This window comes from Struthio camelus, chromosome W (assembly GCF_040807025.1).
Source record: "Struthio camelus isolate bStrCam1 chromosome W, bStrCam1.hap1, whole genome shotgun sequence".
Lineage (NCBI taxonomy): Eukaryota > Metazoa > Chordata > Aves > Struthioniformes > Struthionidae > Struthio > Struthio camelus.
The window spans coordinates 55,462,375-55,489,326 of NC_090981.1; the positions used below are offsets into that span (position 1 = coordinate 55,462,375).

At 39.0% G+C, this 26,952-nt stretch overlaps 1 protein-coding gene across 1 annotated transcript in view; it reads right to left on the minus strand.

Moving 5' to 3' along the window:
* LOC104147789 (excitatory amino acid transporter 1) overlaps positions 1-26,952 on the minus strand; it is a 65,385-nt gene that overhangs the window by 3,240 nt on the left and 35,193 nt on the right. The window contains exons 4-9 of the mRNA XM_009680640.2: positions 17,085-17,289; positions 15,606-15,648; positions 6,442-6,737; positions 4,685-4,918; positions 2,327-2,521; positions 706-840 (exon numbers count right to left, since the gene is read on the minus strand). Coding sequence (XP_009678935.1) covers positions 706-840; positions 2,327-2,521; positions 4,685-4,918; positions 6,442-6,737; positions 15,606-15,648; positions 17,085-17,289 — 1,108 coding nt within the window. The remainder of the gene's footprint in view (positions 1-705; positions 841-2,326; positions 2,522-4,684; positions 4,919-6,441; positions 6,738-15,605; positions 15,649-17,084; positions 17,290-26,952) is intronic.

Below are 26,952 nucleotides of genomic sequence, written 5' to 3' on the forward strand. Positions count from 1 at the left end.
CAACTTTTTCTAGGGCTCTTTTGAGACAGAAAAATCCTCTGGAAACTATAACTAATAGTGGTCAGAAACAGAGGTCAGAGGAAACCCTTTTGCTTATGGTTTAGTTCCTGGAGCTAAAGGTTTCCCCCATATATCTACGGCTGCCAGTTAAGTGTTCTGCAAACAGAGGGATGGAGAAGCTGAAGGGCAATACATTGTACTGGCTGGACAGGACAGTTACTCTAGTTTTTCATTTCTATGTCCATGGGGAAGACATAGGAACCTTTCCTTGATGAGATAGGCAGCAGGGCTGCCATGAACTGGGTCAGATTTGAATTAGTGAACTTCCATACTCTGACCCTGATTGATGGAAAGGTTTTCATTAACAGCCTACAAAAAAATACAAAACCAAACCAATTCTTTACTAATTGAATTACCTACAATGTGTCTGAAAGTTTTCTTAATAACCTAAGGATCCATGTTTCTGAGTAACCCTTTTGCATGCAAAAGGAATCACCATTAAGTAACACGCCTCACCACCTGCTCTAAGAAGAGAATTTAGTTGCAAAAAATTGTGATTTTTAATGCTTTTTTTCAATTGCCTTCCACAGCTAAAGAAGGATCCCACTGATCGTAGTATTGTCAGAATGTACCTGACTGTTGTGCTTTTAAAAATGGTCTAACCCCTTAGATACTTACTTATGGTCTAACTCCCAAAATACTTACAAAAACCAGTCCACTGCAATGATAAGAGTGATATCATCTGTAGGCAAACCAACTGATGTAAGCACAATGACCATGGTGACCAGTCCAGCTTGAGGAATGCCTGCAGCCCCAATACTGGCAGCTGTAGCTGTGATGCTGTGCGTAGAGAAGGCAAGAGCAATTAACTGACTTCCACAATAGACTCTCCTTATCGTCTTGCAAACATTAAAAACAGATATGAAGCAAAAAAGCAATTTCTCAGTAGTAAAGGAAGAGATGAGCGCAGTCCCTAATCTGAACACTCCACAGCTCCAGGGCAGCGTGGATCTTAATTCAAAATGTTTACACTTAACCTTTAACCAGAACCCTGAAACATGGTTTTGTGAGATAGTAAATATCCCTGCTGGATGCTAAGGGCCAGTGAAAAACATTTCAGCTACCTGTCATCACCCATTAAACAAATCCACTCCACCAGCTCAAACAGGTTAAAAGAAAAGCTGAGGAGGTTAAGTTTGTCCTAGCAAATCTAATACAGGCACTTGCGCTGTCTGTCCATGTCACTACACCTTCACACCAGGTGAAGTATCCTCTGTCCTACGGAAGCTGGCATTCAGCCAGCAGAAAGCAGGCAGCTGGCAGAAATCCTGAATCATACACTCTAGTAGCTTCAGAGAGATATGCTTGTTCACATCTGATTTAGGAAAAGTTTGTTCTGTCAGGTGATGTGGCAGTGAGCAGCTGTAGTACTAATGAGTGTGAAACTACTGCCTCAGACTCAGGATGTGCCTCATGACAGTGTGAAAGTGGTTTTGCCTCCTGTTGATGAATATGGAATTAAGTAGATGGGTTTTATGGAGAGAAGCGCTTCTTTTTGAAAATCTTCTTCATTCCCAATTTACCTTATCCGAGCTCGTGATGTTCCTGAGTGATAAATATCTGTGTCTCTGTCCTACAGTGTCCCCTCTCCCCCGTTGACATCTCTCTTCTGCACACGTACCCATCACGCTTTCCTCTTAAACTGCTTGATTAACATAATGCAGATAAATTAATGCAGATCGGTAATCATCTAGTGGTACTTAGTGGGTTGTTTGCTGTTCTATCAGAGATGTGAAGGCTTGTGTACTTGAAAAGGCACATCTATCTTCTCTAGTTCTATCCATTGGTCTAATAAAAAGTATTATTGCTCCTTACGTAGCGTGCTCTACTCGTATCCTGAGACCATCGTGACTAGCAAAACGTACCCCTTCTAGCAGTAGCTCTCTGCCATGCCACTGTGCTGCTCTCATGGCGCTGCTTTGTACAAGCATTATAAGCTATCTAGTACTGATTATAAGTCTACTGCTCCCAACAGCTGCATGAGATCTTAAGAAAGAAAATTTAAAAGTTGTTAAAAACTGCTCCTGATGACTCTACTAAGTGCAGTGATAGGTGTCAGGCTACAGTTTTTAAAGGTTTACCTAATGGAGAATATGTACTGTGGGGCTTCTTCTGTGCAGATGTCAATCATTACATTTATTCAGCTACTGCAGCTGTAGTTCTTGCTTTTAGCTCTAGACACTTTTGTTTAATCTCTCATATACTGGCAAGAAGGAGTCATCACAAAGGTACTTTGATTAGGTGTAGGTAATAACGGCTTCTGTACCTGATTGTGATAATCTGCCCAAAGTTCAGATCAAAGTTGTTAACCTGCGCAATGAAAATTGCAGCCAAAGCCTCATATAAAGCAGTTCCATCCATATTAATTGTAGCACCGACTGGGAGTACAAATCTTGTAACTCGCTTGTCCACTCCGTTTATTTCTTCTAGACACTTAAATGTAACAGGTAGCGTGGCAGAACTGAAACAGGAAGAAAATAATACGCAGTATAAATTCTACAGAGAGGGAGAAAAAAGATTGTCATGTATTATAATGACAAAAGAGACTGTCTGACAATTGCCCCTTCCAAGTGTCTGTGTGGGTTTTGATGACTTGATGTTTATGAGAACTGCCAGCCTATTAAAAAAAAAAATGTCCAGGCTAGATTTAAACCCTCCTCATGGTGGAGATCTCCTAACGCCCTAGGAAAGTTTTTCCAATGGTTAAATTACTGTCACTCTCCACATAGTCCCTTGTCTGAATTTGTTTAACTTCAGTATTCAGTCACTGGGTTTTGTTATACTTTGGCATGCTAGGCAGAAGAATCTATTAAAAAATTCCCACTTCCCATTTTTGGTGCCTCGCAGTTATGATTAGATCACTCCTAAGCAATGTTTCTCCCTGTTAAACAAATTGAGCTATTCAAGCCTTCAGTATGTTTTCTGTTCCTTTAATAGTTCTCATGGCTATTGGCTAGATCCCCTGGACAAGGTATTGTGACGGATGATTACATTCCTTTACCACCTTAATGTTGTTCCCCTGTTGGTACATGCAAATATCATATAAGTAGCCATTTCATTTAAAGAACAACCCAGTTGATCATTTTTGTTTCATATTGTACTGGAATGCCCATTGAGTCAACGTGACACCAAATTCCTCTTCAGAGACATTGCCACAGAATGGAGGATAATGTGGCCATTCCGTAAGGGTGGCTGTACTCTTTGTTCTTAAAGATATGTCTCTACATCTGCTTACACTAAAGTAAAGAGGTTTCTCAAGACCCAGCAATTTAGGTTACTCCCTTCTCAATGGTCTGCCTCTTCATTGCTAACTACTTCACAGACTTTCATGTCTCTGAAATCTTTATCAATGCTGAGTTTATCTTTCATTCGGATCACTGATAAAATTTTATGTAAAGAAAGACTCTGTAAGACTCTGCTAGAAAATCTGTCATATTTTGATGACAATCAACTTACAGTTGAATTTTAAATAGTTTTTAATCCACTTACAATACGTCTTCTTGATCCGGCATCAGTGTAGGCTCTTACTCAGAATCTTGAGCAGTGCCAAGTGGAACGTGTTACAGAAGTTTGAACATATCTCGTTAATGTGCTTACTGTTACCCTCCAACGTTGTAATTTCATAAAAACAGATATTAATTTAATTTGCCACTATTTATTTTCTCTGAATTTCACTATGTTGACTGGCATTAGTTATATTATGTTCATGTTTAAATCATTATTAATCAAATCTCTTTTCAGCCATTCCACTAATTTGCCAGAATTGACATCAAAATGCAAATGTGAAATTAATAACTATTCCTCTTTACCCCTTAGTATACTGGCGTAATTTTCTTAAAGCCCTCAAAAGCTTTTGCAGTCTTACAAAGCTTAATCAGATTCCACATTAATGATCCAAATAACTTCTCATTCAGATCTTTAAAATAAGCCCAAACACTAGTATCTTAGATACAGTTATGAGGAATGGTGGACTGAAAATATCTGTCTTTAGGGGTCACTTTTTAGATTTATTAAAAAGGAAAGTGTTTCATGAATGATCATATGATATAGGAAATTTATATTTCAGTACAATAACGATTCCTTTTATCGTAAGGACAAACAGCATTTTTACTCATCTGAGGGCCCTCTGAATTCGTCAACAAAGAGCAAAAGTGGCATCTCTACTGTAGGTTGTGATTTTGAGCATAGAACTTCACCTGTAAAGAAAGGCTCTCAAACTCTCTCAGAATCCCTTTTAAACCCTCCTGTTTGCCTCACCATTTTGCCATGCATAAATGTAAAACTTTCCTTGTCAACTTCATCCTTCACCAACAGACCACAATAAAGCACATACAAATCTCCAACACCAAGGTTAATCAAAGTCACAAGGCTTCCAACCATACAGTCTGCATCAACAAACGGACCTATTTCAACCCTGCTCAAGCTTTCTCACAGAAAATGAAAATAGACCACCCAAGTCAATATAATGATAATCTTCTATATCAGAGAGCTGCAGAGCTGAAATAAAGTGTCCAAATGAGTGTTTGTTGTCTATGAATATGGAATTAACCAATTACGTTAGACAAAATTGTTTCTCAAACCGATTATATTAAAAATTATATAGCTTTAAAATATTGTATTGTACCTGGAAGATGTTCCCAAAGCTGTGACTAGTGCCTGGATCAGTCCTCCAATAAATACCCAAGGGTTCTTACGAGTGATCAGGAAGTAGAGAAGAGGTAGGACGATGACCGCATGAATTAGCAAACCGATAATAACTGTTACAGTATACATAGCAAGCTGACCACCGATCACACCCATATCTTCCATCTCAACAATTTTTCCAGCAATCAAGAAGAGGATTCCAAGTGGAGCATACCTGCAAATAAGAAATCAAATCAATATTGTACTGAACAAAGTAGAGATCCATTCCCCCATCCACGTTTTTAGTTTATATGCATGCATGGATGTAGGATTTTACGAGTTGGATGACCGCAATTATTCAGAAGCCGTTAAAGATCTTAACTCTTTAACTCCTAGCAGGTCAACCTGGATGAAATCACAGCAGTGACCATTTCTGTTGGATTCAGGATCTGGTAAGCGAAAGTCGGGAGAAGAACTTTTATAGCATGCTTTTCAGACATCTGAAGAGATGAGCTCCCTTTGGAATTCAAGTGTTCAGGCTGCTTCTGGCCTTTCCCAGTGGGGCATAGGACAAATCAGCATGGAATCCGCCCGCACAACAGAGGCTGGCTGCACTGTGGGGTCAGCTGTAAGGATGGTAAAAGCTACTTTTGCCTTTCTGGTAAGCACAGCTACAAACGAAGGGCTAGCTCTATGTGACAGACTCATTAAGAGCTTTAGAAACATTATGCTGTTACAGCTGGACTTACAGCCTTATTTCCATGAATGTCCATCTTTTTATACCAAGGGACCACAGGACACCATTTATCCAACACAGCTCAGTTAGATACACTTTTAGCCATCAAATCCATGTAGAAACTTCTCAAAAGTAACAATTCTCACCCACTGTTTTATTATCTTAATTGTAGGTGTGAAGAAGGAGAAGAAAAGACTTTTGCTTTGTGTAGATGTTTTCTGGCAGAACAGAATTTTACTTTTTGGAAAAATATACTTATTTCTAGTTTTGCATCTTGTACTAAACTTATGCGGATGTGTTGTTGGGTTGGTTTGGGGTTTTTTTATGGTAACTTTTTTTTTTTGGTAAGACAATCTGCTGCAGTAAAGAAGGCAACAAGACGTTTCAGACATCATTTCTTTTCACAGTTAAACCTTCTACCTGAGGAATACTCTATCTTCATTGTTGAAGAGACTTCACAGATAATGCTTGAGGGAAAATACTTTGATTTTATTTATCTGTTGAACACAGTAAAGGAAGTAGCAAACATGATTTGCAAACATCTTTCCGTGAGCAGTGCAGCTACAATGCAGGGAGATATGTATATGTGCTACAACACAATTGCAGGAACCAGTTGTGGTGGAAAGGAATGATAACAAGGTCTTACTGCGTAGAGATAAGATTATGCAAGAAATTTATCAGTTTTCTTTAGTGAAGTCAGAGTAGGTTACAAGGAAACTTTGGTGGCATATTGATGTGATTTTTGTCTACTTATAAAGATATAAAATGGGCCTGTATAAGTGTAACAAATTCTGCCATGGCCCCTGATTTTTAATCACTCTTGTGAAAGGGCAGGTATGTTTTGGAAGATTATTGATATAAGGAATTACAATTCCTTGGTTCATTTACCAAAAAGTTAGAAGATAGTTAAGATATTATTATCGGACTTCCTGTCAAACACAGACTCTTGCTAGCCAGTGGATGACTCTGATGAAAAAATATTATTAATGACTTAACATAGCCTATGTCAAAGAGGCACTTACCACATGATTAGAGCTACCAGTCGCATGATAGCTTCATTCAGGCTATCAAAGAAGTCTTTTAATGCCTGACCTTGCTCCTTCATGCTTCCAATCACCAGGCCGAAGCTTATTGAAAAAACCACCAAGCCAAGGGCGTTGACTCCATTTACAGAACCCGGAACAGGAACTATTTCCTCTTGCATTCGGGCAAGGGTTTCCATTGCTTCTGACACATTACTTATTATGGAAGCCACTGTGGATGTGTCGTTGGGTGGAATATCTACTTTAAACATTCTCTTCTCATAGTTAGTTTTGAACTAGTAAAACAAAAAGAAAAGGAAGGGAGAAATTACTGTGAATTATAGCAAACAAAGGTAAAAATCATCACACATGAAATAATTCATATTAGAGGACATGTGAATTCTTGATGTAACATTTATTGGTAAAGTGAACAGTGATGAAAACCTGGCTTTACTGAAGGCCACATAAAAAACCCATATTAACTGCAAGGGCTAAAGCTTCACCTTTAGCTTCCAGACTATCACTATCTCATACACGTGTATAAGTCAAAATCAAATATGCATGTTTATCATACTCCTGAATTTTGTGACAAAACTAGGGAGTTCTTAGTTTGTGTTTTTATAAATTGTTATTTTTCCCAACAACATTTTTACTTCATACAGCAAAGCTGTTACAAAATAAGCCATTTAGGATAGTTGCAATCTTTTCATACGCTCCAGGACTTCCTTACTTTTTCATCTTTTTAATTAAAAAAAAATACTGAAAACAACCTAAATATTACATACCTCTTTCTTCTTTTTTAAACCTGAGATTAGGAGATTGCTATGGCAAAGCCATTAATTTTCTCTGCTTTCACAGTAATAAATCACCAGTTTCGGTGTATCTCTTTATTAGGAAAAGGGTTCTACTTGAAGTGGTCCCATTATGGGACAGGCAAATCAAATTCAATATCTGAATATACTACTAAATCTGTACTTTGAAAACCAGGCTTCCACCACCTATTATTTTTCAAAAGAGAAATGCATATCCTGATTATTTCTCTCTGGGCTCCAAAAAGCCCTGCATCCCTGTCCTGTTTAAATTCTTTTGTGTATGAAGACTACTAAATACCTCTTGAAAAATGTTTCAAATTTATCTCAGGATGCTAAACACCATATTAAGCAATGGGATGCAAGTGTGACATATTCAGCAACTTTTGATTTTTATTTCTTTGGGCCTCTCTAAAAAAACCAAAGATTAAGCCAAAGAACTGTAGTATTATTAGTCATACTTGGAGACTGTTGCACACTTTGCAAGCTTTATTTGAGTGAAATGGAGCTTATATTTTATGACGAAGATGCAAAACTTGAATATCAGCATTGAGAAACACTGATCTGATCATGAGGAAAAACTTCTTCACTGTGAGGGTGACAGAGCACTGGAACAGGTTGCCCAGAGAGGTTGTGCAGTCTCCTTCCCTGGAGATATTCAAAACCCGTCTGGACACGATCCTGGGCAACATGCTCTAGGTGACCTTGCATGAGCACTAGATGATCTCCAGAGGTCCCTTCCAACCTCGGCCCTTCTGTGATTCTGAATTTCTGATTTTTTTCCATACCTGAATACTTTTGATGCACGCCTAACAGATATTTGCTGTATCCCCTGAAGGTTTAAAGAACTTCAGAATTTCAAGTAAGAGTTGCTTTATGGAAAATTTCTGAATAAAATATAGCAGAACGAATGTCCATGGAAGTCAGCTATTCTTGAATTTGAAATAAAATTTGCAAAAAAGCTGTAAGACTTGGGCGGCAGTTAGACGAGAGAACCAAGCTGTTGTAGTAGTTGCCTGACACTGAAAAGCACAGTTCCACTCCCTTGCCCACTCCATTTTGTGATAATTTCTTCTCTGTGCCAGTTCTAGTCTGGTCTCTCTATGAGCCAGTATTACTCCTTATGTCGACAGAAAACTAATCCAGCAAAAAAAGCGGCTATTTCTTGGAAAGGGAATGGAGGTGAATCAGCTCACTGAGGAATCATTGAATGCCACAGACGGCAAAACACCGAGAGTAGGACTACACAGCCAGGGAAGAAGGGGATGGGATTGCCTGTTTAAGTGACAGAGCTAGTAGAGTGGAAATGGAAATTATCCAGCAGTTAACACCGAAGGAATTTTATCACAGTCCTGACAATAACATTTAAATACTACCTAATACTGTACGTCAAGCACTTCTAATTCTTTTTTTATGTTTAGGGGTATGATGATTATATTATATTCATATTTTTATTTCTTTTTTTAAGTAGAAAAGAAAGCTAGGCGAATTTACTTAAGGCAAAAGTCTGAAAGCAGTAAATATGCTGGACTTGTGGGCATGCAGATTAGACCAACATTGAAAAGCAAGCTTCTTTATGAGCACTGGAATTAAAGCCTGATTTCCTACAGGATTTCCTAAGGATTTATTTCCTACTTTCCCTAGACACATCATAACTATCTTCTCCCCAGTTCTCCTCCATGACCCTCAGATTCTTCTCTCGTTCCTACCTATGCGACCAGGTCAAAAGCAACATGTGGCATGGCTGTTTGACAGTGTTAGATGTATACCGATTATCTGACTAGCTGCAGCCTGTCCCAATAGGACAGGAGCTGTCTTAACTGTTTTTTCCTCAGTGGCGATACAGTCTGGGTTTTTCTGAAACTGTGTCCCCCTGTGTCAAGATCAGGTTGGAAATGGCCACTGGGTCTAAAAATTATTGCGGGAGGACAGAGAAAGAGCTGGGCAGCAAGAGAGGAAAAAACACATCACATAAAGTGTCTTTCCTTTAAACACCCAGTTAGAAATCCTCTTAGGAGGCAATAAGCATATTCCTTCTTTTTTAGCATTGATTCTGCAATTGTATTCCAGCGGGAGGATGCCTTTGGTCCCTTACTAGTTATAGCTCTTCAGAGCTATAGCATGGATTTTAGGACCTCATTTAGCAATGCAAAAACTTTTTCAATTTCAGCTATGAGAGTGGTACACAGATATGCAGGCTTTTCTGTTGACTTGCTCTGTTGGTAGGATGTAGATATTCACAAATGTTAGCTTTAGCCTAGGGAGAGTAGTCTTTCTAGAACCCTTCACAGGACAATACAGAAAGACTGTTTGTTTAGAGTGAGATTCAAAATGGGAATCTTGAGCAACAAGAATCAGAGCAACTTTATTTGCTCTGAGAGAGTCAATTGAACTAGTCTTTCTCTCATTATTGATAAATGAGGTTAAGGTTAACTTTGTGAATGTATCTGTCTTTTTATACTCAAATCTATCTATCAGAAGTGGTCATGAGAAAGTTCTTGGTGAAGCAAAAGAAATTGAAGAAAATCAAATAAAGGAATTGCAAAGCAGATTTCTTCTTAGGAAAAAGTGTAGGCTGAGGTTTATTTTTTGTTAGTGCTTTCTCAGATGACACTAAAGGCAAAATACAAGATTGCTTGACCCCTACAAAGGAAATTTCCTGTGAAAAAAGTCAACTGTGAAAAAGGGTGAAAAAGCCAACAGATGAAAGATATTAGAAGAAATGAGACAAAGAAAAACTGCTCACGTAAAAACACATTGCAGGCCTAGGGATCTCCGAAGAGCTGATTATGTTCTCCTAGAATCCCCACACCTTCACAGATGATCTGTGAAGGGCTAGTACAACATCACTGAAGTCCTGTCATTTCTGAGGATAAGTCTGGGCCACTTTGTCTCCAGGCAGAGGTATTTTGCCTGGTAAGGTTTTAGATATAAAATATTCATGCATTTTCTTTAAGTTCATTTATAGAAAGCAAATTAGGAGCAAGGTGGATGTTGTGTGGTACATGCTAATCCTAATAGCTTTCTATTAAGAACTTTTTCTGCAATTAAAATATAAAAATAATGGCACTTCTGGACTTTGTTGCAAGACATGGTGCTAATAAACACCTTTAAAACAAATGTTAATTATCTCATTATGAAACAGACAATATATATACATTCCTGCATAATATAATGAATTACCTGTTTCAGCTTTTGTTATTCTTTTGTTTTCATTAGCAGTACAAAATACCCACAGCCATTTCACCTGAATATAATGCATAACTTTTTAAGAAGCAACTTTACACCACTGTAGTCGCACTTTCCAGTGGTTAACTAGCAAACAGGGTAATCACATGTGTAGCTGCTCTGAGAACTCATGATTTACTGCCAGGACTTTGAGATAGTATAATTAGTTCTATCTGTGCTGAAGCAATGTGGTGGTGTAGTTTTTAGTGATAATGACTTTAAAAGCAACAAGTTTGCTAGCCCGTTCCTCTGCACCTTAAGTGCAAGCCTAAAAAAATGGGAAATGAAGACAATAAGACAATGATATCCCATCTTCTTGGTTTAGTTTTTCTTTCCTTTTCACATGGACCTGTGTGAAAGCATCCTAAGTATACACAGAAGAACGGATGAAACAGGTCCAGCCAAGACTATCACTAGGAATAGACAGCATGCACTAGTTAGTAATCGCATGTGTGCACATGTGAATGCACTTGATAAGGATGAGCTAAGGGAAGAATATTAATTTAAAAAGTATCAGAAGAAATGCAGTTACCAGATGCACATTTCTAGTTCTCTAGGCTTCAGCTGGCATCAAATTTTGCCTATTTACAACACAATGCCCCCCCGACCCCCAAATTACTCCCAATCAATCCCCCCCAATCTTTCTCCAGATGTTCAAAGTTCACTTGTATTTCTTTTGTCTTTTGATATATCCTCAAGCAGAGCATGAAGAATGAGCAGTTAAAATGCAGTATCTGCCTACAAAGCAGGCTGCTTGTAACTGCTTAGCCCCGTGATAGGTAGGATCTTCAAATGGAGCAAAGAGAGAGAAGTGAAGAGATAAAGGACAGAAGTGAAAAATTTCAAAGATTTCTTAAGATATCCCCAAATTGGATAGTTTTAGATATGTCGAATGTCTATCTGCACTCAGTCTTTTTAGATTCTCCTGTAACTAATAAAAATCCCCCCAAACCCAAATGATCAGCACATAGCAAAGGCAGCAACATGTGTCACGTGGAAATAACCAGCACCAGAAAGTATACTGTCTGGTTTAACAATCTGCTGTTTGCAGTGATTCCCATCTGCCACTGATGTTATTGGCATTGATCTAAGTATTGATAGAGCCAGAGTGCCAACGGGGACTTTGGGCTTTGACCGGGGGGGGGGGGGGAGTAGGCGGGGGGAAACTAGCGAAGAATGAAGTGAAGCTAAAGCCCAGCACTTCTCAGTTTATTATTCTTAACTTCACCTGCTAGGCAAGGGTGGATGTCTGTCCCTATAGGCTTTCCTGGTACAAGGGGCTGAATGGTACCGGTTATGCCTGAAATGGTTCTGCTGTTTCTCAGGCAGAGGTTTAAATGTAAGGATTTCCCTAGCTCTCTGGTGGGCTCTCCTTCACTCCTGCAGGGACTCCTCCTGGCTTCTGGGTTCTATAGTGCAGGGGCCATTCTGGAGGGGAAGGAGCACTTGGATTCATCATTCTTGCTGTTTCCTGGGAAGAAAATGTGCAAAGAAGGAGGAAGCAGCAGTTTTATCTACCTCAGGGACTTGCTGAGAAATAAGAGCAGGAAAGAGACTCCAAAGGAGCAGAGGACTGAATGGGAAGATCTTTCCTAAAATAACCTAGGGTCCTAGTCTTCCTTCCTGGCTCTTCTCCCATCAGCAATCCTATACACTCTTTCCCAGCTCTATCTAGAAGCCTGTTGTCCTTCAGCTTCCTGTCTTGATTATTCTGCTGCACACAGCCCTTCCCTTTCATTTTGCATGAAAGCAATTTCACATCCAGAGAAGTTCTGTACCTCATTAAAATGAATTATGCTAAGGAAAGTGCAATTTTCCATGCCCTAGCATTGCAACATTTCAGTAGTAGTTGATCTTTTGAGCACTAAGGATAAGGTAAACACTTTGCAAATGGTAGCTCGTTCTGTGTGTTGGTGGAGCTGCTTTGGGAGGTGCTTGCTACCGATGGGGAAAGTAACAGGTTCAAACCTTGCTGTGAGTCCTTACATGGTCAGTAGGGTGCCTGTATGCTCGCAATAGTGAGAAAGAAGAAGAAAAAGCTTCCAGTGGGTTCCAGTACCGTCTGGAAATAAACTTGCTAAAGGGAAGACAAGACAGCATGTGAGCAGTTAATATATCAAAAGAGGTGCTTTGAATGTGGAGCGTATATGTCAGTGGTGGTTTCCATATGGGAACAGCTGTAAATTAGTACAGGCCCTTTGACTGCGGAGTATTACGAGCGTTCTGTGTTTGGGCCAGCAAACGTGGTGTTTCTGAGCCAGATGAGTGCCAGATGGATAATCGTTCTCTATAAATCTTCTGAGAAACATGTGAAAAACCTGATGCAAATTTTTGAAAAGAACGTTACAGGGTCAGATGTACAACGTCATCTGGGCACCTATGAATCTTACTCCTTCCTGTTTCTCCTGTAAAATGTTTTTTTATGCCTAAAAAATCCTAATTTTGATACCTGATTCAAAATTCATAGCATCAGTCTAACAAATTTAAAAACCTGGTACTTCAGTAAGCATATCTGCTGATGAAAGTCAGAAACAACTGTCATTAAACATATCCTGTTTATTGAACTGTTTCTAGGAAATCCCTTCAAACTGAAAAGCATATGAGAAATACAATATATATAACGTAAACAGAATCTACAGGACATTTTTAATTAAGAACATAGGATTTAGGACTGTTAGTCACTGAGTTGAGTTTTCTGTTGTTGTAGAATACCTAACTGAATGAGACAGTTTGTCACCAAAACTATTTGAAGCTTTTTTCCAGGACTTCACCTTTTAGATACGAAGGTTAACCTTGTACTGATTTCCACTTTAAATTTAGTCATGGTGAACTGATTTCCATTTCTACTTGTATAAACATTTTATCTAAAACACCTCTGTTCCCACTTTGGTATTTTGTACCTGAATTAGTTTCTAAAGCAAGCTTCCTTTTGCTTAATGCACTGAGTTCATTCGATAATCCCAGCCACTATTCTCTCCATTGTCTCCACCTGGCTTGTGTCTTCCTTGAATGTAATGATCAGAATGTACTGGATATTCCAGACAAAATTTCACTTGTGACTTTTCTGGTAGTATCAGTACTTTATTTCTTCTACTGGAGTTATCTCACTAATATATCCTGGAGCTAGGTTAGGGTTTTTTTTCCTGTCTTTCTTTCTTTTTTTCTTTTTTTCTGATTATGAGTTCCCATCTCAAAACACAAGTTCCTGTTAGCCTTTCTGGAATGTGATATAGAGCTGTAAGGCGCTACCAAGCTTGCCAATCTCTGCAACGGCCAACTCACTTTACTGTTGTGATTTACATTATATTCTCCACAGGGTTATACTGTGCCAAGGACAAGCCAGCCTCTTTGGCTGACACAAAGTGCTTCAGCTGTTGTGTCATCAGAAAATTTTATTTCGTACATTTTGTGGCAACGTCATTCATAAAAACATCAATTGAACTAGGACCAAGACTGGTCCTACAGCAACTTCTTATTATCTTCAGATGGGCCTCCTTTCCACAAACTTTACAGTTCTTACAATAATGTTATCCCCTACTCAACTATTTTACTTCCTACATGGTTTTAAATACACTGGTTTACAGAAGTCAAAGTAGATTAGAGCTATTGTACTTCTATGGCACAACCCCCCCCCCCCCAAAAAAAAAAAAAGAAAAACCCCAGCAATCTTTTGAAAGAAAAACAAGAGGTTAATCTGGTACAATCTATGTTTCAGAAGCTCGTGTTAACTTTTATCCAACTTTTCATATATATTTTTTTTCATTTATTACTTAATTTTAAGAGTTTTTAATTTTAAGAGTTTTTTCTCTTTCCTTCAAGGCTTTTCCATCCTTCAGCACAACTGAGATTAGGCTAATTAGTTATTAACTGCCTAAATCAATACCCTAATCTTTCTGAAACTGCAATTTGAAAGCAATACGATTCCTTTCACCAGTTACAGATGATAACTCCCCAACCTGACAGATTTTTAAAGAATGCTTGCTACCTGTATACCTGTAATGGTATATCCTGATTTTTTCATTACTTTGAGAAAAAGATAATTTCATTCTGAGACTTGATTATATTAAATTCCTTGAATTTTGTTATCTAGTTGGGATGCAGGCTTTTGCCTTTCCATACCGCCCTTCTCCATCGCTGCCCTGAGTTCATCGTCATCCTTACTGAAAATAGAAGCATGGTATTTGTTGTTTTTAGGGCTGGGTGTAGTTTATCTTTAATCTTGAACAAATCTTTAATGTAGAAGGTCACTGCTTTTTATTGGTCTCTGTTTATGAGACTGCAGAAACTTTTACTGTGTTTTAAAAAATATTCTGCAAGATGTAACGCAGCCTGACTTTTGAAAATTTTTACTTTATACTCTTGCTTCTTGACCTCCGCATTCCAGCTTTTTCGTTGCTACAGCAACAATTGGTAAATAATACCCGTTCGAGATTGTCTGTGGGGTCAATACAAAGCTATGAGATTACAGCAATATGCATACTAGGTTTCACTGAATCTATATTGTACTTTCTTAGTAAAGGAATTTAACTAGTTACATTTATTTTCTCCTTATAACAGGCAAAGTTTACTAGGCCAGTGATAGGGAAATTTGGGAAGCAAGTAAGTGCAGTGTTTTTGGCATTCCTGTCATAGGTGACAGGGAGACCCCTGTTTAGATTTTCTTACTGATGCCCACAGAACTGTTGCTTCAGTTTCTAACCTATGTGTATTCCCATGGGACACTCCTGAACGTGATGCAGTCTCTGTACAGATGGTGCATATCCCAGTTTCTCCCACTCCAATATTACATTGCTTTTGAAAAGGAAACTGTATTGAGTTTAGTGAAGCTTGCTACAGACTCATGAATTTGACTTTTTCAGAAAATATATCTTTTGATTTTCTGGGCCAGGTGGGTTTTCTCCACTTCTTATAGCAAATATTGAAAAGAAATGGATGAAAACAAAGCACAGGTTTGGCTAGGGTGCTTTTTGGTGACAGTTGGCAGGATACATAAGACTTGTCCCTGCTGTAAGTACAAGTGCAAGCATGATATTCCTAAAAAAAACCACTACTACGTTTTACTTTCCTACTTTATTATATGAAGCTATGGTAATAGAGTTTCATTTGGAAGTAGCAAAACACTTTTACCTGTTTAAAGCAAGCTTCCACCAAGTTTGGAGGGAACATATTTCTGTGAAAAGGAAAGAAAAGAACATGAGAAGTAGTAAGATTCTAGTAATACCTGAAGTAGTGGCCCAGCTATATAAAGGAATTGACTGGTTATTTTCCAAAGGTGTCCTTAGATGAATACGTATGTATTTATGCATAAAATGAGCAGAGCTTTGCATATGCCAGTGGCCTGGTTAGCTTCATCAAGTCAAGATACAGTAGAGTTGGACAGATCATGTCGACTGCAATCTCTGTATCCAATGTTGTATAGCAAGTCTCCTTACGAAGCAGAATATTAGATAAATTGCCAAACAAAGCTCTGTGGCGCTGTGCTGACTTTTAATTTTGCATTTATTAATGCTGTCTGAATATAGATTAACAAAAAAGTCATTATTATTTAGTGCACTTCCACTTCTCAAATGATTTTCACAGTCACATGGCCTAGCATGTGTTGACTTTTATTACTTGGTCTACTGTCTTGTTGCGATTAATATTAATAAATATTCCTAAAGTTTGAGTATTCTTTAATAAGTAACACACAGTCATATAAATTTACGTGTGTGCGCGTGTGTGCGTGCGTGTATGTGTACTTTTTACACAGGGAGGTTTTGTTTGTCTGTTTATTTTCCATAATGGTGACATTTCTGATGGAATTAGAGGCAGCCTAACTGAATACATATTGAGGAAATCGGAGGGTAAACCTCTTCGTGGGTCTTTCTGAAGTCCCCCTTCCTGGCAGCGTGACTCTCGGAGGCCTTTCTCCATGTTTCTGGCTTCTCCAAAAGGGTTAGTAGAACACAAATTTTTGATCTTTACCTGTGGAAAAGCTTCTGAGCTGAAAACCTCAGCCTCTCTATTCCCTGGAATACATCTTGTGACATGTTAGCTGTGTAAAAGAAGCACTGCAGAGCCTCTTTGAGCAAGGAGAAAATCAACTCTTACATCTGTGCTCCTTCGTTTCAAGCATTTTACTTGCTTATCGCTGGAATTTCTTTCCCATACCTACAGATTAACAAAGCTAAGGAGACGGACCCAGTTTGGGAGCAACAATTCAAAATTAAGATGAATAACCAATCAGAGTTTCAAGTGAAGTGAGAAGCCTGTCAAAAGTTGGAAGTAAAGGAAAGGAGAGGAATTTGGTAATAAGGATTGTGCTGTGGAAGGAGAGGAAAAGACCCATGCAGACAGCAGAACAGAAATCGTTTTTGTGTGTGTAATATTGCTTCAATTTTTAAAAGCAGTTTCTTCCCTTGCAACTTAGCCTGATTTGAAAATAAATCCATGTCTCGTTCTTTAATTTGCAGTGTTGTTGGTGCTAGAGATGTTGGAGTCACCCAGTTGCAAGAAATTTGGCTAGTTTATCCAGTCACTGTCTAAGATTCTCTACTATCCTGGTGTGAATCTCAATATTACTATTGTTGCTATTGGTACAGAACATGTGCAATATCATAGCCATACCTGATTAAATCAAGAAAGGCATCTGCTGCTGTCACTTGCACAATTTTGCCTTCTCTGTGCATGTTTTCTTTTGTACCTTTCCCCGGATGGATGATGACCACAATGATTATACCAATCAGTACAGCAATGATCGTAGTACTCATGTAGTAGACTACTGCTCGGACTCCCATCTTCCCTGATGCTTTACTATCCAGGGCAGCAATTCCTAGTAAATTTAAGCACAAGGACATATACCTCATATAGTTGTGAATAAAGACTACAAATTCAGCATCATGAAAATCGTTTTGCGGGAAGAGCTTTGACGACCAGGACATTTAAAGCTATCCAGTATATGCTGGCCCTCTGTTGCAGCCCATAGTGCCACTATCTTCCCATCCCACCCCTGTTGCTTGTTATTACATAGCTATTATAAGACTTACAGCTTTCTGTGCTATGTTAACACATGCTACAGGCAAAGATTACTGGTCTGGTGGCTTTTCCTATATTCCCCTGAGCCAATACATGGAGTTTTTAATTAGCGTAGTTACCACAGTCTGAAAAATGTGCCTTAGAAATCTGCACCTCATTTGTAATGGTAAGAAAGAAAAAGGCACTCTCAAGCGGTGTTGATAATGTTTGCTACAATTAAGGTGTATGAAGAGTTCTCGTCAATTCTTAATAGAATGACCTGAGTTTACCTCTGTCCCAAACCGTGGGAGTTAAAATGGATTAAATGCTGTTAGCTGGTTTCAGAAAATGCTCACTAGTGTATGAATAAGCACTTAGAGTCTTTTAGAGTCTTTTATAAGCTTTGCAAAACTTGTGACATTAATCCTAATTCTTGGCTGGTCTTAATGTGTCTGAATACTTGGGTGCTCAGTGTGGCATCTGTTAAAGTATTTGTTCATCAGATTGCACCAACAGGGCTGGACTGTGGTATTTAAGTGGATGTGCAGTTCTGCCGGGGGGAACGCCGACTCTCTGAACAGGAGTGTCTCCTGAGGACTGTCAGAAATGGCAGTGTTCCCTCTCCTTCCAAACAGGTGCAGTTAGTGTGCCTCTCCTTAAAATTTCAAGTGGTCAGGTAACTTCCCCGCACTACATTCGGGGGTCCACCCCAGCTGTCTCCAACACTGCTAATGTTTCTTGTTGGACCCTTGCCTTGGAAGTGCAGACCGGTGAAAGAGGTCAGGAAATGGAGCCCTTTACTCTCTCCTCCTACGCACCCCTACATGGCACCCTCTAATCCAAACGTGTGCTGACTGTTTATCCCGGTTCCATCTCCAAAGGTATAGAATATAACGAAAGCTGCCCACCTTTTGCTCTGGGCGCCCGTCTCGCAGGAAAAGGCATGTAAAATAGTGCAAAAGGACTGCCTGAATAAAATTAATATGGAAACATAAAACTAGAATCGTGACCAGGCAAAACTAAATGTTTTCTCAAAATGCCTGTCATTACAGATGTATCATACTTCTATCTTATAAAGAAGGAAATACGTACTGCTGGAGTTATAGTGAATTTGCTCCAGATAATCAGATTTTACTGCGATCAAGGCTGTATTCCAGGCTCTGATTAAATCTCCAAAGTATAAAACTAATCACATGCTTCATACTTACCCTTTTCGTTTCAACTAGGGCATGCCTGTCCTTTCAGCAGAAGCCACTAGTGCCAGTGAGATCTGTACCCACAAAATTAAGATCAGTAGACTTGCTCCCTGAACTCCTTGATTTATATGCGCCATTGTGGTAGAAGAACAAAGCATTACAGCACAATATGAAACTGAAAATGGAAACCCAACATTTGAAGCGTTTGATCCTTAACTTCTCTGCTCAACTCTTCTATCTGTAAAACTAGATGATAATACTTGGTTGTGGTAAGTGTACACTTCTACACTTTGAAATTCTGTGAGGAGGATGGTAAATGCTAGCGAGTAACAAATAGCGTTCTTATTTTTATAAACAGAAAGTAAATGCTGAAGCCACTCTGTCACTGGATGGAGAGTTGCTTATTTGTTTAGATTCCTTAACATAATGCAACTGTTACTATAACTAACCAATGCTTAAAAATAAAGTTAATAATTGTTGGAGTTTTTGTAGATCTGATAATGAGTTCTACAACGTTTATATCAGACAGCCTTTGTTAAGAATTTTATTTTTGAAGTATCAGTATGTAACTTAAAAAGCAGTTCATTTTAAAAAGTGAAAAAAATGCATGCATACTGCTCCAGTCAAATTTGTCTTTATATATTTTTAATTTAAATTGTTTTATGTTGTTACTTGCCATTTTGAAAGTAGCAGAAATGGGCTATGTGTTTTTTGTTCTGGCTAAGTTCTATTTTAAACTTGGTTGCATCCTGAACATGAAGAGCTAAACTGAACCTATGTAGTTTGGTGAGGAGATTGGGAAATGCACGGCTGTTAAATCAATCAGTACTTTGTATCCTGCCCTTGCCGGGGAACGGGCTCGGGGCCAGATACTGAGCACTGTCAGTCTGAGGGCTCACAGGCTTAGGTGCTTACTGTTGTAACCAATTCTGTTCTTTCTTTGTACTCTACACTTGATACTGGGCTGAGTCTCCTACGCTCCAAAAATCACTAGGAGTCAGCGCAGGGCATCTCTTACACCAAAGCTTGCTGTGTTGCAGGATTAGAGCTTGTGATCCTGTTTCATCCTTGGACTCGTTCTGGGACAGAGTGATGAACGGTGTACAAACGGCATGTCAGGGAGCAAGAGTCATGCTCTTTTCTTTATAAGCTGCCTTCCGGCCTGGTTTCCTGTTTCGCGCTCCGGCTGTGACTCCGGCCGCATCTTATTTTAGTTGCTCGGGCTCATTTCTGTTCTTGCTTGTCATATCACGACTTTTCAGCTTGAAAGCGGGGGACAACAGTTCCTCTCTTCACGAGCGCTAGCTGCCTGTGGCATGTATCGTAGCAAGCGTTCAAAGCAGAGGGATGGCAGGCGTAGGTATGAACAAGAGCTATATGAGGAGGAAGCCAGTTCGCAGCTCGGGGAGCCCTTGCCTGGGAGCTGCTGGGCAGCCTTCCCTCCCACCGAAGTGAACGGGAACTCTGGGCCCTCTCGAGAGGGACACTCGGTACCTCCCCGGGTCGAAACTGCAAAGGCTTCCAGCATGCCAACAACCAGAATTATCTAAAAACATATTTTAAATCTGTTTTTTAAAACATGAGAAAACGAAGGGTTTTGTTTCCTCCGCGTTTTAAGAGGTTGGCAAGATTTCTTAGAGCTGAATGGGTCTCTGGAAGGGTCCTTAATGGAGAAGCAATAAAGTTAGCTCTGAAGCTTTCATGTGTCACAGACCATTGTATCCTCGTTCTGTCCTTTCGCAGCCAGCCAGCCAAACTCCCCTTGTTCGGCAGGAGATGTATGTGTCCCTTTCATCCTGCTCGCTCCTCCGCACGGCTGCTGGCTCCGGCGTCTCGGCCGCCTCGCTCCCCTCCGCTCCGTCCTCTCCTCCTCTCCCTCCCCTCCGCCGAGGGGCCTGGGAAACTCCGCCGTGCCACCGGCCCCAGCGCGCAGGGATGCCCGGGGTCGTCAAGGCAACGCCGAGCAGCGAGCTCGTCATCTGCCCTAGCGTGTGTGTGCACACAGCATGAATGGGAATGATTTTAGGTATTGATGGGGAGGGAAGGAAGGGAAGAAAGAAAGGGGCAGGCCTGAGTCTCTAAGCCCGCAAACAAACCCAAGCCCTCACTCCTGTCCTCTCCTTTCACCTACTCCTTCCCTCTCTTCGGAAAGAAGTGAGGAATCGGTCACCCTGCCAGTGAAATAAAGACATAACAAGGAGTTCTCCAGAGCGTCAGGACAAAAAGCAAAGCACTGCAGTGGTCTTTAACAAAGATGTTAGAGACGAAATGAGAGTATTTTTGAGAGGTAGGAAAGGCAGCAAGCAAGCAAGTAGGGTAACTGCAAGAGAAAGAAAAATGAGAAAGGATGTAGGGAAAAGAAGACAAAATTGTTGATAGGGAAATCTATCAAAACCTTTAAATTGTTAATCATTGTTTTATTCTTTAGCTTCATCATTGCTCTGCAAATTAGGATGAACTAATCAAGCAGTAATGTTCTTGAATAGCTACCATATTATTACTCTTTTTGTGTCAGTAATATTTTTATTTTAGTGTACTTATGATTCTAGATTCTACTGAATTCTAGAATTATAAATTTAGAAGTACTCCTATTTCTGTACTTCTGCTTATTCATTTCCTCAACATTACAAGCAGGCTGTACATAATCTAGTTTATAATTTTGGATTATGCTAAGGCATGGAGCTAAACACAGAGTGATGACATTGTACTCTTCAGTAAGTGAAAAGATAAAATAACTTGAGCATATTCTCTTCAGATCGTATTTAAACTAATAGCTCTGGGGCTGCTTGTTCAAAAAAAAAAAAAAAAGAAAAGAAAAGAAAATCCAAGGAGTTAACTTACAAGCCAAAAAGCAGAGTCTCTGCTAAAAAATCCTACAACTTAAGAACAGTTTTCGACTTTAATTAGTGCAACTGGATCAACTGATTTCTTACAGAAGAGATTTCTTACAGTGTCCCAAAGTCGTAACATGTAAGCTACTTAAACATGAGATTTCAGTTTAAGCACATTCCTCCCTTGCTATAGCAGTACCTGAGAGTTCCTGCCCAGTTTATTTTATTTTTTTTAGCTTTTTTAGAAAGAAGGAATATACATAGTTCCATAATCAGAAGGAATATACATGTTCATCACAACGTTAACTGGTCAGCAGCCCTTATGATTAAGCCCTATTTCTGCATCTAAATCCCTAACCAGCAAAGCATTCTTGGAATTACATTTAATACTTAATGTTAACAATGTGGTTCGCTGAATCAGGGCCTACAACTACCAGTTTTTAAATGGGATGCTTTTCTTTAGACTCATCAGCCTTAAATAGTTCCAACAGTAAGTGGTATGCACTTGCCAGTGGGCAAGTAGCAAGATTCCTCTTTTTTTGCTTTTTCTGAAACAGAAAAAGTCACTACAAGCAGAGTAACATTTGCCCCATTTAGCATTGATCCTAATGACTTCAGTGATTTTCCATTCGCCAAAGAAAGCAAGACTGTCATGGAGGGGAGGGGAGTGCACACGTGTGTATGCTTATATGCGTAGGAATAGTTTTAATCGTAAAAATTATAATGCTCAACTACTACCGTTTAAGTCTAAAATGCTAGTTTCTGGAAGCTTGTGCTGGCCTTTAACAACGTTTTGAAAAAATAAGAAATGTATCTGTCTGCTTTCCTCTACTAAAATTATTATATTTTTTATAAGAGAATATAACATTTTGCCCAAAATGTTTTAAGCTGTTGCTTACTTTAAAAATATTTTTGATGCATAATGATGAATTTATAAATTTATAAGATGATGAACTAATACTGAATGAGTGTATAGGACAAACTATGCATTCTGGTCCTCATAAATGAATAAATAAATAAAATAAAGGGAGAAACAGTAAATGGAAACTTTCTAAGAGTATTATAAATTTATCTTAAATCAGCATTTTAGAACTGAATTGGTAATACTTCCTTGCTAATACAGATTTTCGTATAAATTTCCTTTAGATATTTCAGACTCAATCTTTTAAAACAAAACATTACGGACATAACATCTTTTTATTGCTAATTATTTTCCTGTTTATCTTTTACAGTCTCTTCATTAGGAGGTTGCAGTTGCTCGTTAAAGACTCCTATGGTGGAACAGCAATAATGGCAACTGTTGATTCTGGAGTGTTGCCCTAATTTTGTTTCTTTTAGGTTGTCTTTCACTCTCCTAATGAAGCGGTTTTAAATGGGCTACTCCCGACCCCCTACATCCACTGAGCTCTGTGTGATGAGTAAACTCACAGTTTGAGACCATGAGAACAATCCTTTTTGTGTATGTTGATGAGGATATGTGGAAATGAATAACACTGTGCAAGGTCAGAATAAAATGTCCTGACAGAAAATTTCTAAGGAAAAGCTATTAGTTAGGTAAAAATAGTGGAAATAATACTGCCTGAGTTTAATCAACGTTATGAAGCTCTCTGAACTCTTATCCGGACAGCTGCTGCGCATGTCCTGAGTGGTGCTGAGCATTCTCAATGAAGAAAAATTAAATAAAAGTTAAAAGCGGAGACCTCTGAGTCCTTTACAAGATCAGGCCCCAAATTAATCCAAACTTTAGATTATTATTTTAATAGCAATGGTAGTAACAATAACAATAGAACAGTAAAACTGCAAAATAAAAAGATCTTTTCCAGTTTCATTAAAAACATCGGACAAATACCTCACAGAAAAATGAGTAATTATATTTGATCCAAAGTTACGTGACCATGATTAAGCCAAGGTGACTAATGAAACTTATGGCTGGAATACAGTAGTGCGATTTAATGAGCCACCTTAATGGCTAAGGGTGGCTGCCCTTAGTAGCTGACTGGCCCCGCAACTTTGTACTCCTGTCCCATCCCTTGCCACTAGAAAACTACTAACTTCTGGTTTTTGTAAGGTTGGTTTTTCTGTCCGTTTGTCATTCTGAATCATCTCAGAAGGGAGTCATATGAATACCAGAGTTTGTACAAGGGAAGTGGAAGGGAAGCAGAAATGGAACTAGCCTTTTTGGCAGCAGTTTGCCACTACTTCAGCTTGGCTGTCAGGTCAAACTACATCCTCTGCTATTTGGTGGCAGTGCTGCTAAAGGAAGTTAAGTATTCCTCACTTTCCCCTGATTATTTTTAAGCGAGCTCTGTTCTCCGCTCCACTTCACCACGGAGCTGAATAAAAAACGTATGCTAGTGCAGCAGCGAGGAGAGAACAAAGATGTGTGAAAGGGCAGCTGGGGTCAGGAGAGCTCTGCAGGGGCATGACTACTAAACCAAGACTACCTGACTTAAAAATATAGCCTCATGAAGATGTACAGATGTTCCTGTTACATTAAAAAAAATCTTACTGCATGATTGAATCAGAGAAATCACAGACCTTAAGAGAAAGACGGGACTTGACAACACGTGGAAGAGTCCAGATAAGCACTTGAATAAAGTGGTGTGTACTTCTTTGTGGATACTCCACCACCTCAGCAAGGAGAAAGGTTGCAGTAGTTCCTTGCATATGACGGAGAAACCCCTTTTCTAGAGGATGCTCATCTAACCTTGCTGTACATATTTATCTCTGGTGTTCACAGAACAGTTGGTTTGAAATAGTTCTGTGAAACCAGTGTAAAATAATATCAGAACATTACTGACTGGTGTGACCATCTAACATTCAAACAATTGAATGGGCCAAACAATCTGTGGTGGCTTTACAATGATTTTTCACCTTCCAGTTTACCAGGAATGCTGAAAGACCATGTTCTTGTCATTCAGCACAGAAAGGTAACATCACTGATACTACTCTTTCAGTGGAATAACTTCACTTTATGAAACTCTGCTGGGCTTCAGTGCACCAAGATTAGCTGTCACCTGATAAAAAAATTACAATGACAGTAATCTGTGGTGGAAAGTATTTCCTGGGTCATCAAGTACAGTACTCTGATACAGCAGGGAAATGCATTCTACAGTCTTGCTTACAAACGTATTGAGCTTCACTTTCAAATCAGTTGCTATTTTTACCCTCGCTATTTTAGTGGTAGCGTATTCCACAGCCTTGCTCACTTGATGTTTCGCTTGCTTCCATGGTGCTGTTTTAAATATGCTCAAATAACTTCCTTTTCTTCCTTAAAATTCTTCTCTCTACCTGTTATCAGGACAGTGTCAGTCAGTGAAGGCAGGGAAGATTTCAGTAAAGCTCCCCAGTCTGTGATTGTTGTTGCTAAATAATTTATAAACACCAAAGTATTACAGCTCACAGTAAAATAAAATATGTACATACAGCACACACATACTGCATTTGTTGAATGTCAGGGATATTTCTGTTACTGCAGCAAACAAGAGGAATATACTGTGCTGTTTTGAAGACTATAGTTGGTTGACTTCTAAGGATTGCAAGATAACAGAATACATTTGGATAGCCAATACTAAAGTATATTTCCTGAAACGCACATCTGCCTGAGAAGGACCCTGCTGCGGGGCTATTTAGATACCCATTTAACTCTTCGCATTATTCCACATTTTGCTCACAGTATTGGAATGTGCCAAACAATATGCTTTTTGAAGGGAAACTAGGGAGTAATTTATCTTCTTTATGTGTGCTAAGCAGAGCAGGAGGGAGAGGCAAGCAGGGATTCACAGCAAGCCATGGAGCAGTGATTAGTAACAGCTGACAGTCTCAGACCAAGACTCTCTTTCTTTGGTTACCTCATTGTAATAACAGAGTACAAAGGACCGACTGTCTTCAAGCCAAGAATCAGAAACCCAGGAACACAGAAAATAGCAGCTCACAATTTTTTTGGTAACAAAACACTGTGCTACCTGCATAGTGCAATTCTAAAAAGACATCCTTTTATGTTCAGACATTTGTACTACCCTTTCCTGGAAATGGGATTCTTCTGTTGGGTATAAAAACGCTCATCTTCTATAACCACAGTGAAACAATGCGCACATAACATTTGATTAAGAAAAAGCCTAATGTAAGATGACAAATTATTTCAGTTTAATTAGAAAAGAGTTCATCGTCGTAGCTGATAAGGCAAAGCGCGTTAAGATAGCTTGAATCCTACAGGGCATGTACTTACAAGGCTGAAATAAATATGCTAGTAGATATAACAGACTTCTGCCATATTCACCAAGGATGAAAGTACTACTTTTCACTTCTTCTGAACTTATTGCCCAAAATATCTACTACTTTAAACACAAAATGTACTACCTCCTGGCAAGATCCCACTGACAGGGATACCCTTCCTTTCTGAAGGGTGTTAAATCCATTACTTAGTGCTCCATAAAGTTCATAATGCAGTATCTTGAAATACATGTGGAAGCTTTTAATCTGCTAAAAATCTGGCCTGAGTTTTGGCAGACTATGCCTGGAGTCCTTCAAAGACATGTTTTCATACGTGCAGCACTTATTAAAATTCCACAAATGCACAGCGCTTCTCTTATTTGAGTGGATGTCTCCCATGTGATGAAGCTGCAAACTATTTACTATGCTAAATCATTCCTCATCTAATTTAACTGCTACTGAAAAAATAATATGACACAACTTAGAATATAGATGTGAGATTAAAGTTATCCCTAAAGGAGTAGCCGCTAGTAATGTAGCCTAATGTGAAAGTGTATTTGCTTCTACAGCTTCAGTATGTAATAGAAGTCTGCAGAGACACTTCTGTTACCTTGCTTTGAAAATGAACTGAACATAATTCTAGTTGGAGAGCAACGTTTAAAGAAGAGAAAATCAAGGTTGCCTTTCTAAAAAAGATACAGGTAGACATATCTATCTGTGTGTAAGATGACATGGGATATTTTACTGCTCTGTAATTTGCCTCAGCGCTATGCTGGAGCCATCATTTTCTCATTGAAAATGTGGTCCAGCATCGCTGGCCAGCCAGTTCTTGGCCTCTTCACTAAAACTTAAAATAACAAAGCCAATTGCAGCGATAGTTTTTTATTTGGATGACTGTCCACTAGGATCTGACACTAGTTAAATCCATTTTATAGAGCTCACGTAGCAGCTATTATTTGGAAAGAAATTCTGCCCAATCAGACGTGACTCTACTAAGATTTGAACTAATGGTAGTATATTACTATTGTTTCTGATAGCAACGTGGCCATTGGATTGCTGCTTTTGAATTCTAATTTCATCACAACCCTGAGACATCATCCTTCTTTGCTAATCCAGCAATACTGAGGTAATTCAGAACAGAACTGTGTGACAATGCCTTTAAATATATTCAACAAGACTTGATTTTTTTGAGTAATTTGAAGTTACTCTAGTCACCCTCCTCTCACTAAATAATCCTGCATG